Raw genomic sequence first — 17,569 nt, forward strand, 5'->3', positions numbered from 1 at the left:
CTGGGGAGTGCAATGGTGTGATCTCAGCTCACTGTAACCTCTGCATCCTGAGCTCAAATGATCCTCCTGCCCCATCCTCCCAAGTAGCTGGGACTACAGGCATGCACCACTATGCCTATTTTTTGTAGAGATCGTATTTCACTATGTTGCCCAAGCTGGTCTCGAGTTCCTGGACTCAAGGAATCTGCCCACCTCAGTCTCCCAAAGTGCTGGGATTACAGGTGTGAGCCACCATCCCCAGCCTGGCTAATGTATGTTTTTAAAAATTTATTTGTAGAGATGGGGTCTCCCTATGTTGCCTGTGCTGGGCTTGAACTCCTGGGCTCAGGTGGTTTACCTCAGCCTCCCAAAGTATTGGGATTACAAGCATGAGCCATCACACCTAGTCGTAAAGACAGATTTTTAAGATAAGAGAGCAGGTCATGCATGGTGGCTCACTCCTGTAATCCCAGTACTTTGGGAGGACAAGGTGGGCGGATCACCTGAGGTCAGGAGTTTGAGATCAGCCTGGCTAACACTGGGAAACCCCGTCTCTACTAAAAATACAAAAATCAGTTGGATATAGTGGCGGGTGCCTGTAATCCCAGCCACTCAGGAGGCTGAGGCAGGACAATTACTTGGACCCAGGAGGCAGAGGTTGCAGTGAGCCAAGATCGCACCATTGCATTCCAGCCTGGGTGACAGAGTAAGACACTGTCTCAAAAACAAAAACAAATAAAAAAAGATAGGAGAGCAAAGCCGTATGTAGACGTATAAATTCCATATATAATATGAGCTCACACACACACACACATATATATAAAATATATACTTTTAAATGAATAGCTGAGAAAACAATCAGAATGTTAGATAATTTTCTTAATCTGGAGGAAAAAACTGTATCCTGGAAGTAAATGAAAACACCTTTGAGTGATAGAAACTTATTTTTGTTAATACTGGTTCAAAGAAAAAGATTTGACAAAACCTAGAAGGCATGGGCAACTCAAGCAAGGATAGAGCCAAAAAATATGTAGGAATTAGAGTGGGTTAGGTATGTTTTGTGCTAAGAGGAACTGATTATTTGAAAGCAGTAAAGAAAGGGAGATGGATTGGAGCTGCTAGTGTTGCCAGTGTTGGGAGAAGCAGCTAGAAGCTCAGTCCCCAGGGAGTAGGGAGAGTGACCTGGTCCAGCGTACTGGTTACTTATTGATTCAGAGGCGACTCCCTCTGGAAGGGAAGTAAAGCAAGTTAAGTAAAAGGAGGGATCCACTGTTTGATGGGATGCACTGAGATTTTTAAGCAGTGTATTGAGAGGCTGATGGATTGCTACTTTGTGTCTGATGTTTCTCTATAAAAATAGAAGCTATTGCTCTAAGACCTGAGTAGATGCTGTTGTTTCATGGACCTTATGCCCTGTTGGTTTCAGTTTTTACTCTTTTGTGCCACTTTTTCTACCTGGTTTATGATTCTGTGACCTCTTTTTGGTTGGACTTGGTTACTTGCAAGCAATTCTTAACATTTTAAGTTTTCAAATTCACACCAGAGACCAGATGGATTATTTTTTCCATCCTCTTCAGATTGTAGCATCAAATTATATGCTACAAAATCCTGGAGACAACAAAAATTGTTTTCCCTCTGCTAGTTTTATTATTGAGGATATTTAAATAGTCTGGGATTACGTAGTGACTCTGGCAGGGTCACCACATTTGCATTCACAGCATGTGAATTTTTCGTTCTTTGATGCCTTTTCTGAGAATGTCATTCTGAAGCAAATTGGGCTTTTTCTCTGTTCCCTGACTCCAGACATTTGGATTATCATTTCCTTTGCAGGGATACTAACTTTTGGGACTTTTTAGGGACTGAAAAACTTCTCTTAAAAATTTTTTTTAGTTGTGTAGTTTTGAGTGACTAAAAAAAGAAAATCTTAATGGGGAAACAGTATAATGTTAAATTGCAAAATCTAATTCTGTGGGTCAAATGTGGGACCTGACGTTCTGTGTTTCTAAGAAGCTCCAAGGTTATGCTGGTGTTGCTGGTCCAGTACAGTAGCCCCTAGCCTTATGTTGCTGTTGAGAATTTAGAGTGTGACTGGTTCAAATCAAGGTATGCTGTCAATGTAAAATATTCCTGGGCATGATGACACAGAACTGTAATCCCAGCACTTTGGGAGTCCACAATGGAACAGTTACTTGAGGCTGGGAGTTCAAGACCAGCCTGGGCAACATAGTGAGACCTCATCCCTACAAAAAAAAAAATTACAAAATAAAAAAATTAAAGGCCAGGAATGATGGCTTATGCTTGTAATCCCAGCACTTTGGGAGGCTGAGGCGGGCAGATCACTTGAACCCAAGAGTTCGAGACCAATCTGGGCAACATGGTGAGACCACACCTCTGATAAAAATCCAAAAAAAATTAGGTTAGTGCTTTGGCATGAACCTGTAGTCCCAGCTACTTGGGAGGCTGAAGTGGGAAAATCACCTGAGCCCAGGAAGTCAAGGCTGCAATGAGCCATGACCATTCTACTGCACTCCAGCCTGGGCAACAAACAAAACCCTGCCAAAAAAAAAAAATTAGTTGAGCATGGTGGCATGCACCTGTAATCCTAGCTACTTGGGAGACTGAGGCAGGAGGATCACTGGAGCCCAGGAGTTAGAGGTTACAGTGAGCTGTGATCATGCCACTGCACTCTGATCTGGGCAACAGAGCGAGTCTGTGTCTCAAATATAACGATAATTTTTTTAATTGATTAAACCTTGAAATGATATTTTGAACATATTGGGCTAAGTAAAATGAATTACTAAAATTCATTTCACCTGTTTTTTTTTTTTTAACTTTTTAATATGAAATTTTTTTACTTAAAATTACATATAGTGTGGCTTGTTTGTGGCTTGCATTGTATTTCTGTTGAACAGTGCCAGTGTAGAGAATTTGTATCCTAAAAATAATCTGTCTCAACAGTACGAGCATATAAAATTAATTGTAGTTAGGAGATTATGCTTAGTCTTTCACAATCAGAAGTATCAGTGAGATAATAAAAATGCTAGCACTTAGACATTTTTAATTTTTAGGCAAGTTATAAAGCATTCTGCAGATGTTCTTTAATCCTCACCTTCTGTGGTAACATTTTGTTACACTTGTCCCCATTGTCATGGAACAGCATAGTAAGAGGCCTTTGCATTGGATGTTGTAGTATTTTTCTCTTGGTTGTTAAGAACAAGGTACTAATGAAAGAAGGTAATGGCAGAATAAACCAAACTGTCAACCCAACAACCTCAGGAGTTTTCCATGAGCCTTGTTTTTGTTCCAGGCAGATGGTGGGGTTTGCTGAATCAGTCCAGAAATGCACGTTGCTTCAAGCCTGGCTTTTGCCCTCAAAGAGCTTTCACACCCAACTGGGAAAATAGATCATTTTGAGTTTTTTTTTTTTTTTTTTTTTTTTTTGGGAGAGTCTTGCTCTGTCGCCCAGACTGGAGTGTAGTGGCACGAACTTGGCTCACTGTGACCTCCACCTCCCCTGTTAAAGCAATTCTCCTGCCTCAGCCTCCCGAGTACCTGGGACTACAGGCACGCACCACTTTGCCCAGCTAATTTTTGTATTTTTAGTAGAATCGTGGTTTCATCATGTTGGCCAGGATGGTCTCGATCTCTTGTCCTCGTGATCCGCCTGCCTCGGCCTCCCAAAGTGTTGGGACGACAGGCGTGAGCCACTGTGCCCAGCCCATTTTGAGAAAATTTTAAGTGCTAAACTGTCCTTATTTTATCAGAAACACATTCGGAGCAAAATAATGGCCACAAGAACCTCAGAAACCTTTGTTGTGCCAAGGATAACCTGGTGCTGAAAGGACTGGATTAGACATAAAGTACAGAGTAAAAATAGGGAGATGATAGTGGGAACTGTATCCAGATAAAAAGACAAACAGCTTGACTGAAGGGAAAGTGCTAGAGGGCAAGACATTAATCCAAATAGGTTATCATAGGGTCAGGTATTGAGTGGCCTTGTGAGCCAAAAAGGGGTGGTAATTGCAACATACATTTTTTGCAAAACACCGTTTTTGAGGAAATTAAGTCCTGTTCTTTGTGAAATGAATGAATCTTTACTTCTCTGTCCAGAAAGCATAAGTGGTTTTCCATTGCCAGCGTCTGAGGTATGGTTCTTTGTATTTTATTCAAGACAGTCCAAACTTTGGGGGCAACCAGCACATCTTTTGCTTGTTTTACTACCCTCTCCTCTGTCCTGTGCTTTTTTTTTTTATTTTTTATTTTTTTGAGACGGAGTTTCGCTCTTGTTACCCAGGCTGGAGTGCAATGGCGCGATCTCGGCTCACCGCAACCTCCGCCTCCTGGGTTCAGGCAATTCTCCTGCCTCAGCCTCCTGAGTAGCTGGAATTACAGGCACGCGCCACCACGCCCAGCTAATTTTTTGTATTTTTAGTAGAGACGGGGTTTCACCATGTTGACCAGGATGGTCTCGATCTCTTGACCTTGTGATCCACCCTCCTCGGCCTCCCAGAGTGCTGGGATTACAGGCTTGAGCCACTGCGCCCGGCCCTGTCCTGTGCTTTAAGCCGGTTCTTTTTCTTACTCATAATTAATTCCCACATGTATTTATTCTACCCAAAAATCCAAACTCTTCCCCTGCAGAATATACCCTCTGCCCCGATACTGCCAAACTCTGCCTTTAAATGTCCTGTTCATGTTTCAGGGTTCCATTCAAATTCCACATTTATGAAGCATTTTTCTATCACACCTGGTTATGTTATCCTTCTCCAAACCTACCTAATTTTACCTTTAACCATTGTACTACCTATTTTGTCCTTTATGTTAGAGAGTAACTCCTATAATATAGGACCAGGCCTTGCCCATCTCTCCGTAGTTCTTATACTGCCTCACAGGGGGTCCTGGCATAAGGAGTCTTCTCTGACTGCTAACATGGATACAACGTTAAGATGTCTGGACAGAATTGGAGAAGAGTGTCTCTAATAGAAGTAGCAAAAGCTTTGTTTGAGCTGTATTCTTGGCCAAAAATACAAAACTTTTTTTTTTTTTTTTCTTTTGAGACACAGTTTCACTCTGTCACCCAGACTGCAGACTGGAGTGCAATGGCACTCTGCTCACTGCAATCTCTGCCTCCCCAGTTCAATCGAGTCTCATGCCTCAGCCTTCCAAGTAGCTGGGATTACAGGCACATTCCACCACACCTAGCTATAAATTTTATTTTTAATATTATTATTTGATACAGAGGCTTGCTCTGCGGCTCTGGTTGGAGGAAGTATAGTGGCCTGATCTCGATTCACTGCAACTTCCACCTCTCAGGTTCAAGCAGTTCTGCCTCAGCCTCCCGAGTAGCTGGGATTACAGGCGTGTGCCACCCCACCTGGCTAATTTTTGTATTTTTAGTAGAGACAGGGTTTCACCATGTTGGCCAGGCTTGTCTGGCTCTCCTGATTTCAAGTGATTCCTCCTGCCTCAGCCTCCCAAAATGCTGAGATTATAGGTGTGAGCCACTGCACCTGGCCTAAATTTTAATTTTGAAGTAACCTAAGTTTGTATGCACTTGTGAGTTTTGTTAGATCAGTTCATTGCCTTGAAGTAGATGATTGTTCACAACTATTTTACTTTTTTTTTTTTTTTTTTTTTAAGATGAAGTGTCACTCTGTCACTCTGGCTGCAGTGCAGTGGCACAATCTTGGCTCACTGTAACCTCCCCCTCCCCAGTTCAAGTAATTCTGCCTCAGCCTCCCAAGTAGCTGGGATTTACAGGCATGTGTTACCACACTGGCTAATTTTTGTATTTTTATCTTTATTTACTTACTTATTTAGAGATGAAGTCTCGCTCTGTAGCCCAGGCTGGGGTGCACTGGCTGGGATTACAGGCGACCATCACCATACTGAGCTAACTTTTGTATTAAAGTAGAAATGGGGTTTCACGATGTTGGCCAGGCTGGTCTTGAACTTTTGACCTCAAGTGATCCACCATCCTCAGCCTCCCAAAGTGCTGGGATTCCAGGCATGAGCTGCTATGCTGCCTGGCCTGACCTATTTTACTCTTTTTTTTCCTTTTTCTTTTTTTTTTTAAGATATGGGATTCTACCATGTTAGCCAGGATGGTCTCCAACTCCTGACCTCAGGTGATGCACTTGCCTTGGCCTCCCAAAGTGCTGGTATTACGGGCATGAGCCAACATGCCCAGCCTTTACTTTGCTCTTATTTAGGTAATGTCATTCACAAGATTTTTGTTTGTTTTTTGTTTTTGAGACAGAGTCTCACTCTTGCGCAGGCTGGAGTGCACAGGCATGTTCTCAGCTTACTATGACCTCTTACCTCCAGGGTTCAAGCTATTCTCATGCCTCTGCCTCTCAAGTAGCTGGGATTACAGGTGTGTACCACCATGCCTGGCTAATTTTTGTATTTTTAGTAGAGATGGGGTTTCGCCATGTAAGCCAGGCTTGTCTTGAACTCCTGGCCTCAACTGATCCACCAGCCGTGACCTCCCAAAGTGCTGGGATTACAGGCATGAGCCGCTGTGCCTGGCCCATTCACAAACTTTAAGAGCCAAAAACTATGAATTGGCTGATTTGTTTTCTGTTTTCTATTGTTTATTCCGTTTGGTTGGTGTTAATTGAGTACTTACCAACCTGGGCACAGTACTAAAGAGTAAAATCCACTTGTTAGATGTGATTCTTATCCTCAGGAAATTCATGATCTCATTGGGGGGCTGTGGGGAGAGATACCAAGTTGATGGTATGACATGGGGCAGTTTTGTGTGGTGTCTACAAGCAGGGCCATTGCAGTCTAAATCTAAGTTCTGAGTTTGGCTTCAAAAAACTTTGACAGAGAGGGGAAAATGGGGAACTGCTACTCAGTAGGTATAAAGTTCCAGTTATGCAAGATGAATAAGTTCTAGAGATCTGCTACACAACATAGTTCCTATGTTAATCTTATGGTATTTGTGCACTTTGAATTATATTGAGGATGGATCTCGTGATAAATGTTCTTATCACCAAAAACAAAAATACAAGGAAATTTTGGAGGTACGTTTAGTACTTCGTAGTAATAGTGTCACAGATATATGCATATGTCCAAATTCATCAAAATGTATACATTAAATACATGTAAGCTTTTTGTATGTCAATTATACCTTAATAAAGCTTTATTTATTTTTTTGAGATGGAGTTTTGCTCTTGTTGCCCAGGCTGCAGTGCAATAGCTTGATGTTGGCTCACCACAACCTCTGCCTCCTGGGTTCAAGTGATTCTTCTGCCCCAGCGTCCCAAGTAGCTGGGATTACAAGCATGTGTCACCATGCCTAGCTAATTTTGCATTTTTAGTAGAAAGAGGGTTTTTCCATGTTGGTCAGGCTGGCCTCGAACTCCCAACCTTAGCTGATCCGTCTGCCTTGGCCTTCCAAAGTGCTGGGATTACTGGCATAAGCCACCGTGCCTGTCTACCTTAATAAAGCTTTTTATAAAACATTGGCAGGGCCAGGCACGGTGGCTCACACGTGTAATTCCAGCACTTTGGGAGGCCTAGGTGGGAGGATTGCTTGAGCCCAGGCATTCAAGGCCTGCCTAGAAACATGGCAAGACCCAATCTTTGCAGAAAATTAAGCTAATTCACATGTGCATTATCTCACATCGGTGTCATTTTTTGTGATGAGAACACTTAAAAATCAACTTTCAGGCTGGGCGCGGTGGCTCAAGCCTGTAATCCCAGCACTTTGAGAGGCCGAGGCGGGTGGATCACGAGGTCAAGAGATCGAGACCATCCTGGTCAACATGGTGAAACCCCGTCTCTACTAAAAATATAAAAAAAAAAAAAAAATTAGCTGGGCATGGTGGTGCGTGCCTGTAATCCCAGCTATCAGGAGGCTGAGGCAGGAGAATTGCCTGAACCCAGGAGGCGGAGGTTGCGGTGAGCCGAGATCGCGCCATTGCACTCCAGCCTGGGTAACATGAGTGAAACCCCATCTCAAAAAAAAAAAAAAAAAAAAAAAATCAACTTTCAATTATCTTCAGGTATACGTTATTATTAACTATAATCATGATGTTATACAACAGATCTCTTGAACTTATGCCCACTGACTGAAATTTTATGTCATTTGACCAATGTCTTCCCCACTACATGTGTAAGATTTAAACTAGTTTTGTTAGTGATTCTTTAATATCATCGGATATCCAGTTGAAATTTCTAATTGTCTTGTGTCACATTTTTTTTCACCATTTATTGGTTTGAATCAGGATCCAAAGAAGATTCATTCATTGTGATTGATTACTGTCTCTTAAGACTCTTTTCTCTACATCAGAGTTTCTCATCCGCAGTGCTCTTGACATCTTGAGCCTGATAGTTCTTTGTGGTGGAGAACTGACCTGTGCCTTGGAGGATGCTTAATAGCATTTCTAGCCTCCACCCACTAGATATCAGTAGTACATCCCAGCCCAGTAGGAACAACCAAAAATGTCTTAGCCAGATGTTCCTAGAGGCAAGTCACCCCAGGCTGAGAACCAGTGATCTACTGGTTCTGCCTCCAATCTTCCCTTACATTCTTCTGGTTATTGATTTGCAGAAGAAACTGAGTATAGTCTTGCAGTGTTTCCCTCAGTATGGATATCACTGACTTAATCCCTGTACTGTAATTTAACACCCTCAGTCACCAATTTTCTGTTAATTGGGGTTGGAGCTAGAGACTTGATTGGTTTCAGAGGTTTTGGGTTTGTTTGACAAGATTGCTTTATAGGTAGTGGTTTTTTCTTCCATCAAGAGGCACATAATGTTTGTTGTGTCTTTTTAAATATTAACCATTGATGCCTGATTCATTCACCATGGTCTTTTTGTTTTAAAATGTATGTTTTTATTTAGACGTGCTTTGCTTTACATAACAATCTGTATTCTCCCTTAATAAAGGAAGGGGAAATGGAAGGTGAGGCGGTCGAAGCCATTGTGGAGGAGTCCGAAACTTTTATTAAAGGAAAAGAGAGAAAGACTTACCAGAGACGCCGGGAAGGGGGCCAGGAAGAAGATGCCTGCCACCTACCCCAGAACCAGACGGATGGGGGTGAGGTGGTCCAGGATGTCAACAGCAGTGTACAGATGGTAATGATGGAACAGCTGGACCCCACCCTTCTTCAGATGAAGACTGAAGTAATGGAGGGTACAGTGGCTCCAGAAGCAGAGGCTGCTGTGGACGATACCCAGATTATAACTTTACAGGTTGTAAATATGGAGGAACAGCCCATAAACATAGGAGAGCTTCAGCTTGTTCAAGTACCTGTTCCTGTGACTGTACCTGTTGCTACTACTTCAGTAGAAGAACTCCAGGGGGCTTATGAGAATGAAGTGTCTAAAGAGGGCCTTGCGGAAAGTGAACCCATGATATGCCACACCTTACCCTTGCCTGAAGGTTTTCAGGTGGTTAAAGTGGGGGCCAATGGAGAGGTGGAGACACTAGAACAAGGGGAACTTCCACCCCAGGAAGATCCTAGTTGGCAAAAAGACCCAGACTATCAGCCACCAGCCAAAAAAACAAAGAAAACCAAAAAGAGCAAACTGCGTTACACAGAGGAGGGCAAAGATGTGGATGTGTCTGTCTATGATTTTGAGGAAGAACAGCAGGAGGGTCTGCTATCAGAGGTTAATGCAGAGAAAGTGGTTGGTAATATGAAGCCTCCAAAGCCAACAAAAATTAAAAAGAAAGGTAAAACAAGTTTATCATAGTGGTTTTATAAAACCATTTTGGGATAAGCATAGTGCACATGCACATTGTTTTATATTAACCGTATTTGTAAAAGGTTGTTATGTGGGTACCGCTTTTTAAAACCAGTCTAAAAGAAGTTTTTTCCAGATTGAGTGCTCTTCTTTTAATTCTAAAGAAGAAGTAAATGTATTAGTAACATGAGAATTATGACTTAATATAACTTATATTGGTTTTGTTATTAAAAACTAATAAAATATATTTGTAGAAATTTAAGATAAGGATTAATCTTAACACTTTGAAACTCTGCAGCAAATAAGTGTTTTATTTTGCATATAGGTGTAAAGAAGACATTCCAGTGTGAGCTTTGCAGTTACACATGTCCACGGCGTTCAAATTTGGATCGTCACATGAAAAGCCACACTGATGAGAGACCACACAAGTGCCATCTCTGCGGCAGGGCATTCAGAACAGTCACCCTCCTGAGGAATCACCTTAACACACACACAGGTGCTGCTGGATGAGAATGTTGGGGACTACAACAGCAAATGTTCAGACTTGGCTTTTTAGTATCATTCAAGCTGACTCTAGCGAGAATTTAAAGAAAGTTTTTATAATTTTTTATGATGTCCTTTTTGTAATCTTGATTTTATTGTAAACTCTTGGACTTAGTTATTATAGACAAATGTAAAGAAAATTTAATGAAAAGTAACAACACCCTATTTCTTTAAAAATGTCTCAAGCAATATGAGGAAGAATATTAGAAATAGAAGTGACTGCCTGGCATGGTAGCTCACACCTGTAATCCCAGCACTTTGGGAGGCCGAGGCAGGTGGATCACCTGAGGAGTTCGAGACCAGCCAGGTGAAATCCTGTCTTTTAAAAAACAAAATTTAAAAAGAAATAGAAGTGACATCCTACCTTTATTTTAAAAAAATAAATAAAAATAAAAAAGGCCAGGCACAGTGACTGATGCCTGTCATCCCAGCACTTTGAGAGGCTAAGGCAGGCGGATCACTTGAGACCAGAAGTTGGAGACCAGCCTGGCCAACATGGCAAAACCCCATCTGTCTACTAGAAACACATAACATTAGTCAGGTGTGGTGGCGGGTGCCTGTAATCCCAGCTACTCAGGAGGCTAAGGCAGGAGAATCGTTTGAAACCCAGGAGGCAGGTGTTACAGGGAGCCAAGATTGCGCCACTGCACTCCAGCCTGGGCGACAGAGTGAGACTCTGTCTCAAAAACAAAATAAAAAGACGTTTTTTGTTTCTGGTTGTTTCACATCAAGGAAGATAAGTAATTTCAGAATGGAAAACTTAAGGCGTTATTGTGACAATTCACACATTTGTTTGAGCACCTTACATAATTCACCGTTCAGTTATTCTGATACTAGCCTTATGGTGGCTGTGGCCAGGTTCCAAGAGGTCTCTAAAGTGTAGGGACTCTGTGTACTAAACCTCTCTTTAAGCTCTTCTGGGCCGTTTATCTCAGTGTCGGTACTTGGCTACAAGTCTTCTCACATGATTTTTCATGCAGAATAACTTTCTTCTATCCATATTCTATATTTCATTTTATATCACAACTCCTGTTTTTGTTTTTTAGGCTTTTAAAAATTTCTAATGATGCTGGTCACTGTGGCACGTGCCTGTAGTCCCAGCTACTCGGGAGGCTGAGGTGGGAGGATTGCTTGACAAGTTGTGGGCTGTAGTGTGCTATGCCGATCAGGTCTAAGTTCGGCATCAACATGGTGACCTCCCAGGAGTGAGGGACCACCAGGTTGCCTAAGGAGTGGTGAACTGGCCCAGGTCAGAAACGGAGCAGGTCAAAACTCTTGTGCTGATCAGTAGTGGGATCGTACCTGTGTATAGCCACTGCATTCCAGCCTGGGCAACATAGCGAGGCCCCGTCTCTTTAAAAAATAAAAAATTTTAAAAAAGAAAAAAATTTCAAATGACAACTTTTGTTTTAGATTTGTTGTGCTGGTTGTCCGATGACCGTGATCAAGTAGGTGTTAATCACAAACAGTATGCTGTACATGAGTGCATTCTTCATTAAAGTGACTTAGTAACTTCCTAACTTCTCCCCAATTTCTACCCAAGACACTTGATAATGTGCTTTATTTGGTACTTTGAAGACACTAGGATGGAGCATATGACTAAATAAAAGTAACTAGGTAATCCCAGCACTTTGGGAGGCCAATGGGAGTATATCACTTGAGGACAGGAGTTTGAGACCAGCCTGGCCAGAATGGCAAAACCTCCTCTCTACTAACAATACCAAAGTCAGCCGGGTGTGGTGGTGCACACCTGTAAACCCAGCTACTTGGGTGGCTAAGGCAGGAGAATCACATGAATGCAGGAGGCAGAGGTTGCATTAAGCCAGGATCGTGCCACTGCACTCCAGCCTAGGTGGCAGAGCAAGACTCTGCCTTACAAAATAAATAAATAAATAAATAAATAAATGGCCCCATAACAGGACTTCCCAAGATGGATGTGCCTTGATGTGGGTTTTCTCTGTCTAATCTCCAGCTTTGAAAATAAGAGGTGTAGTCTGTCTTGGTTACTCAGCAGATTTGGCAGGACTGATCCCTACCAATAAAACTCACAAGAGCAGATGCATGATACACCAAGAGTATCATTTTATGGTGAGAAGTACACCTTTTTATGTTCCAGATGCAGTTGTATTGCATTCTAGGAGGCGCCTTTACCTCTGTTAAGATCGTGTATTGGCCAGACGTGGTGGCTCTTGTCCGTAATCCCAGCACTTTGAGAGGCTGAAGCGGGTGGATCACCTCAGGTCAGGAGTTCAAGACTATCCTAGCCAATGTGGCGAAACCCTGTCTTCACTAAAAATACAAGAATTAGCTGGGCATGGTGGCACTTGCCTGTAGTCCCAGCTACTCGGGAGGCTGAAACAGGAATCACTTGAATCCAGGAGGCAGAAGTTGCAGTGATTGGAGATCACACTACCGCACTCCAGCCTGGACGACAGAGCAAGACTCTGTTTCAAAAAAAAAAAAAAGTGCTGTAGCAATTGAAAGCTGACTTGGTAAAGATGGGCCTTGATGGCTGGGCATGGTGGCTCATAACTGTAATCTCCACACCTGGGGAGGCTGAGGTGGGTGGATCACTTGAGGTCAGGAGTTTGAGACCAGTCTGGCCAATATGGTGAAACCCCATCTCCACTAGAAATACAAAAATTAGCCAGGTGTGGTGGCATGTACCTGTATTCCCAGCTACTTGGGAGGCTGAGGCAGGAGAATTGCTTCAACCTGAAAGGCATAGATTGTAGTGAGCCAAAATCATGCCACTGCACTACAGCCTGGGTGACAGAGCAAGAGACTTCGTGTCAAAAAAGGAAAAAAAGAGGATAGGGCCTCGAGCGAAGGGATGTAGCTGGTCATGTAATACAGCCATGGAAATCCCTGCCCCACAGCAGTGACCACTTCTTTGCTGATTGCCATGCTTATGTCTGTCAGAGGCAGGCCTCTTTCTCCCCTGGATAGTACTAGGCAAACACCGGCATTTATTTATTTATTTTATTTATTTATTTTTAAGAGGTGAGGTCTCGCCATGTTGGCCAGGCTGGTCTTAAACTCCTGACCTCAGGTGATCCGCTCACCTTGGCCTCCCAAAGTACTGGGATTACATGCGTGAGCCACTGTGCCCAGCCTAATTGTTATTTTTTTTTGAGACAGAGTCTCACTCTGTTGCCCGATCGGAGTGGAGTGGCGCGATCTCGGCTCACTACAACCTCCGCCTCCTGGGTTCAAGTGATTCTCCTACCTCAGCCACCCAAGTAGCTGGAACTACAGGTACCCACCACCACACCCAGGTAATTTTTATATTTTTAGTGGAGACGGGGTTTTACCACGTTGGCCAAGATGTTCTCAATCTCGACCTCGTGATCCAACTGCCTTGGATCACCAGGAATTACAGGTGTGAACCACTGTGCCAAGCCACTGGCATTTATTTTTTAGCTTACTTGGTTCTAAAAGAAGACCAGGCATGGTGGCTCACACCTGTAATCCCAGCATTTTGGGAGGCCGAGACAGGAGGGTTGCTTGAGCCCAGGAGTTTCAAACAAGACTGGGCAACATGGCAAGACCCCATCTCTACAAAATATAAAAAAGCCAGGTGTGGTGTTACAAAACTGTAGTCTCAGCTACTGGAAAAGCTGAAGTAGAAAGATCACTTGAGTCTGGGAAATCAACGCCACAGTGTGCCTTGATCATATCACTGCACTCCAGCTGAGCATCAGAGGAAGACCCTGTCTCAAAAAGAAAAGAAAACTGGATTCTACTTTTTATTCTCTTGTTAATTATTTTACTTATCTGTATTACCAGACTATATACACTTTTCACAGGAAGAATTCTGTGCTTTACTGTGGATGCTTAGTGGTACTAAAGAAGCAAATTGAATGAACAAACGGACATTTCTTGGAATTGCTTAGTTTTTATTGTACTCCAGTCATTCTTCCTCTCTCCAGCATTTTCTTCATTCTCAAAGAGAATCATTTCTGCAGATGGCTGGTTCCATTCATTACATTGTGGCTCTTCCTAATTCTGTTCTCAGAGGCAGCCTTCCTTTGGTTTTAGTGTTTGGGACTATTTTGCTGTCACCCCTTACCTGCTGCCCACAATTACAGATGGTCACTAGTCTGTGAAACTAGCACTACATTGTGTTGTCAGTTTTGCCTCTAAGATTACTTCAGAGAAAGACAACAAGAAATGTAGAGCGTATATTATTCATAAAAATGTTTAAATATTGGATGAATTGACATTCAGAATGATCACAGCATATTAGACATAGATATTTGAAAATTATTTGTTTAAATCACATAAAAGGCAGTAATATGTAAAGCCTGTGACAAGCCTCTGAAATCCCTTATCATGACAGATATGTACAGAAAACAAGTTGTATGCTTGTGTTTTATTTTAGAGACGGAGTTTCGCTTTTGTTGCCCAGGCTGGAGTGCAGTGGCACTATCTCAGCTCACCACAACCTGCGCCTCCTGGGTTCAAGCGATTCTTCTGCCTCAGCCTCCTGAGTAGCTGGGATTACAGGCATGTGCCACCACACCCATCTCATTTTATATTTTTAGTGGAGACAGTGTTTCTCCATGTTGGTCAGGCTGGTCTCCAACTCCCCACCTCAGGTGATCCAACTGCTTTGGCCTCCCAAAGTGCTGGCATTATTGGGGTAAGCCACTGCACCCAGCCTGCTTGTGTTTTTAAAAGAAAATTTCAGAATATGGACAGCCCAGTGGCTCTTCTGTTATATAGTCATAGAACAGATCTGTTTTGCAAAAGGATCTCAAGTCAAATACTCATTAATTCTCTAACCTATACTTGAAGGTTTTTTTTGTTGTTGGTGGTGGTGTTTTAAAAGAGATGGGCTCTTGCTATGTTGCCCAGGCTGGTTTCAAACTCTTGGGTCCCCAGAGTTCTGGGATTACAGGCGTGAGCCACCAAACCTAGTCTCTATTAACTTTTAATCCATAATGACCAGGATATTCACAAAATAGGAAGAGGAAGGTTTTTATATTCAAAGGCAGCAGATTTGGATGGGTAATTAAGAGAAACTAAATGTTTGGCATGTGTTCTAATATCCTGGAGTTAGTATTATAAATTCATCGAGGGCCTCCCAAAGCTTTTGGAACTACTTTCAACTCAGTGCAGTTGATGGGATGACTAGGGTCCAGTCACACAACAATTCTGTGCCACACATTGAACTCTGTCATTAACTGTTCTCTTGATCTTGCTCTTCGTGTTATTCCATCTTTTCTCTAGGTACTCGTCCTCACAAGTGCCCAGACTGTGACATGGCCTTTGTGACCAGTGGAGAATTGGTTCGGCATCGTCGTTATAAACACACCCACGAGAAGCCATTCAAGTGTTCCATGTGTGATTACGCCAGTGTAGAAGTGAGTGTTGAGCTTTTTGTTGGTATATCTCTTAGGCAGACCATGATTTATTTCAGTACAAGGCTCTAACTACCCAAACTGACTTAAGATAAGTTCGAAAAATATTAGTAAATTCTTGACAGTCCCACACAACACCCTCCCCCAAAAAGCTTATGATGAGATGAGTAGGAAAGATTTACCTGATAAAAAGAGTACCAGACTGGGTGCGGTGGCTCACACCTGTAATCCCAGCGCTTTGGGAGACCAAGGCAGGTGGATCACAAACTCAGGAGTTCAAGGACCAGCCTTGCCAAGATAGTGAAATCCTGTCTTTACTAAAAATACAAAAAAAATAGCCAGGCATGTTGGCAGGCACCTGTAATCCCAGCTACTCGGGAGGTTAGGGCAGAGAATTGCCTCAATCTGGGAGGTGGAGGTTGCAGTGAGCCAATATCATGCCAATGCACTCCAGCCTGGGCAACAGAGCAAGACTCCTTCTAAAACAAAAAAAAAAAGTACCAGTTTCTGGCCACATGTGGTGGCTCACACCTATAATCCCAGTACTTTCGGAGGCCAAGGAGGATAGATCACCTGAGGTTGGGAGTTCAAGACCAGCCTGACCAACATGGAGAAACCCTGTCTCTACTGAAAAATGTAAAATTGGCATGGTGGCGCATGCTTGTAATCCCAGCTACTCAGGAGGCTGAGGCAAGAGATTGCTTGAACCTGGGAGATGGAGGTTGCAGTGAGCCAAATCTTTGCCACTGCACTCCAGCGTGGGCAATAAAAGTGAAACTCTGTCTAAAAAAAAAAAAAAAAAGATACCAGTTTCACATGTTAGTACAGGCAAATTCTACCAAACTTTGAAAAAACTGTACCCAGAGCATTTTTAAATGGTAGGCTTATCAATTTTATTATTTGAAGCTACTCTGTTACCAAAACTGGGTAAGAAAACTACCAAAAAGAAAAGTTATTCTTAAAGAGAAGCAAAAATTCTAAATGAAATTATTAGCCAGTGAGCCAACCTAATTTAGTAATGTGTTCTTAAAAAAAAAAAAAAAAAAATCTGGGCGCAGTGGCTCAAGCCTGTAATCCCAGCACTCTGGGAGGCCGAGGCGGGTGGATCACGAGGTCAAGAGATCGAGACCATCCTGGTCAATATGGTGAAACCCCGTCTCTACTAAAAATACAAAAAATTAGCTGGGCATGGTGGCACGTACCTGTAATCTCAGCTACTCAGGAGGCTGAGGCAGGAGAATTGCCTGAACCCAGGAGGCAGAGGTTGCGGTGAGCCGAGATCGCGCCATTGCACTCCAGCCCGGGTAACAAAACAAGAGCGAAACTCCATCTCAAAAAAAAAAAAAAGAGAGATATTGAATATATCTAAAACACAAGCATAGTTTATCATTAGGAAATTACTAATGTATATTACATTGAAGGTTTGAGGAAGAAACATACAATTATTTCTGTAGAGGGGAGCTAAAATTCAATAATCATTAATTACTGTTTAGTGTCCTAGCAAGTTAAGTGCAGGATAAAACTTCTTTAATATGATGCGTATAGATCGGGTGCAGTATCTCACACTTGTAATCGTAGTACTTTAGGAGGCTCAGGTGGGCAAATCACCTGAGGTCAGGAGTTCGAGACCAGCCTGGCCAGCATGGTGAAACCCCATCTCTACTAAAAATACAAAAATTAGCTGGGCATAGTGATGTGTGCTTGTAGTCTCAGCTACTCAGGAGGCTGAGGCAGGAGGATCACTTGAACCTGGGAGGTGTAGGTTGCATTGAGGCAAGAGCATGCCACTGTACTCCATCCTGGGCAATCACTGACACTCCGCCTCAAAAAAGAAAGATGCATATATACCAGAAATGTATAAGAAACTCATCCTAATTAATTCTGAAACATAGAAAGTATTTCCATTAAAATCTGGACTATGGTGAGATTCATTCTTAATGTTACTGTTTTACTGTTTCAGCATTGTACTGGAAATCCTA

At 42.6% G+C, this 17,569-nt stretch overlaps 1 protein-coding gene across 1 annotated transcript in view; it reads left to right on the forward strand.

The window, feature by feature from the left end:
• CTCF (CCCTC-binding factor) overlaps positions 1–17,569 on the forward strand; it is a 77,588-nt gene that overhangs the window by 36,266 nt on the left and 23,753 nt on the right. The window contains exons 3-5 of the mRNA XM_032283736.1: positions 8,881–9,670; positions 10,007–10,177; positions 15,460–15,593. Coding sequence (XP_032139627.1) covers positions 8,890–9,670; positions 10,007–10,177; positions 15,460–15,593 — 1,086 coding nt within the window. The 5' untranslated portion in view covers positions 8,881–8,889. The remainder of the gene's footprint in view (positions 1–8,880; positions 9,671–10,006; positions 10,178–15,459; positions 15,594–17,569) is intronic.

This window comes from Sapajus apella, unplaced genomic scaffold (assembly GCF_009761245.1).
Source record: "Sapajus apella isolate SASKATOON/1434 unplaced genomic scaffold, GSC_monkey_1.0 scaffold15, whole genome shotgun sequence".
NCBI lineage: Eukaryota > Metazoa > Chordata > Mammalia > Primates > Cebidae > Sapajus > Sapajus apella.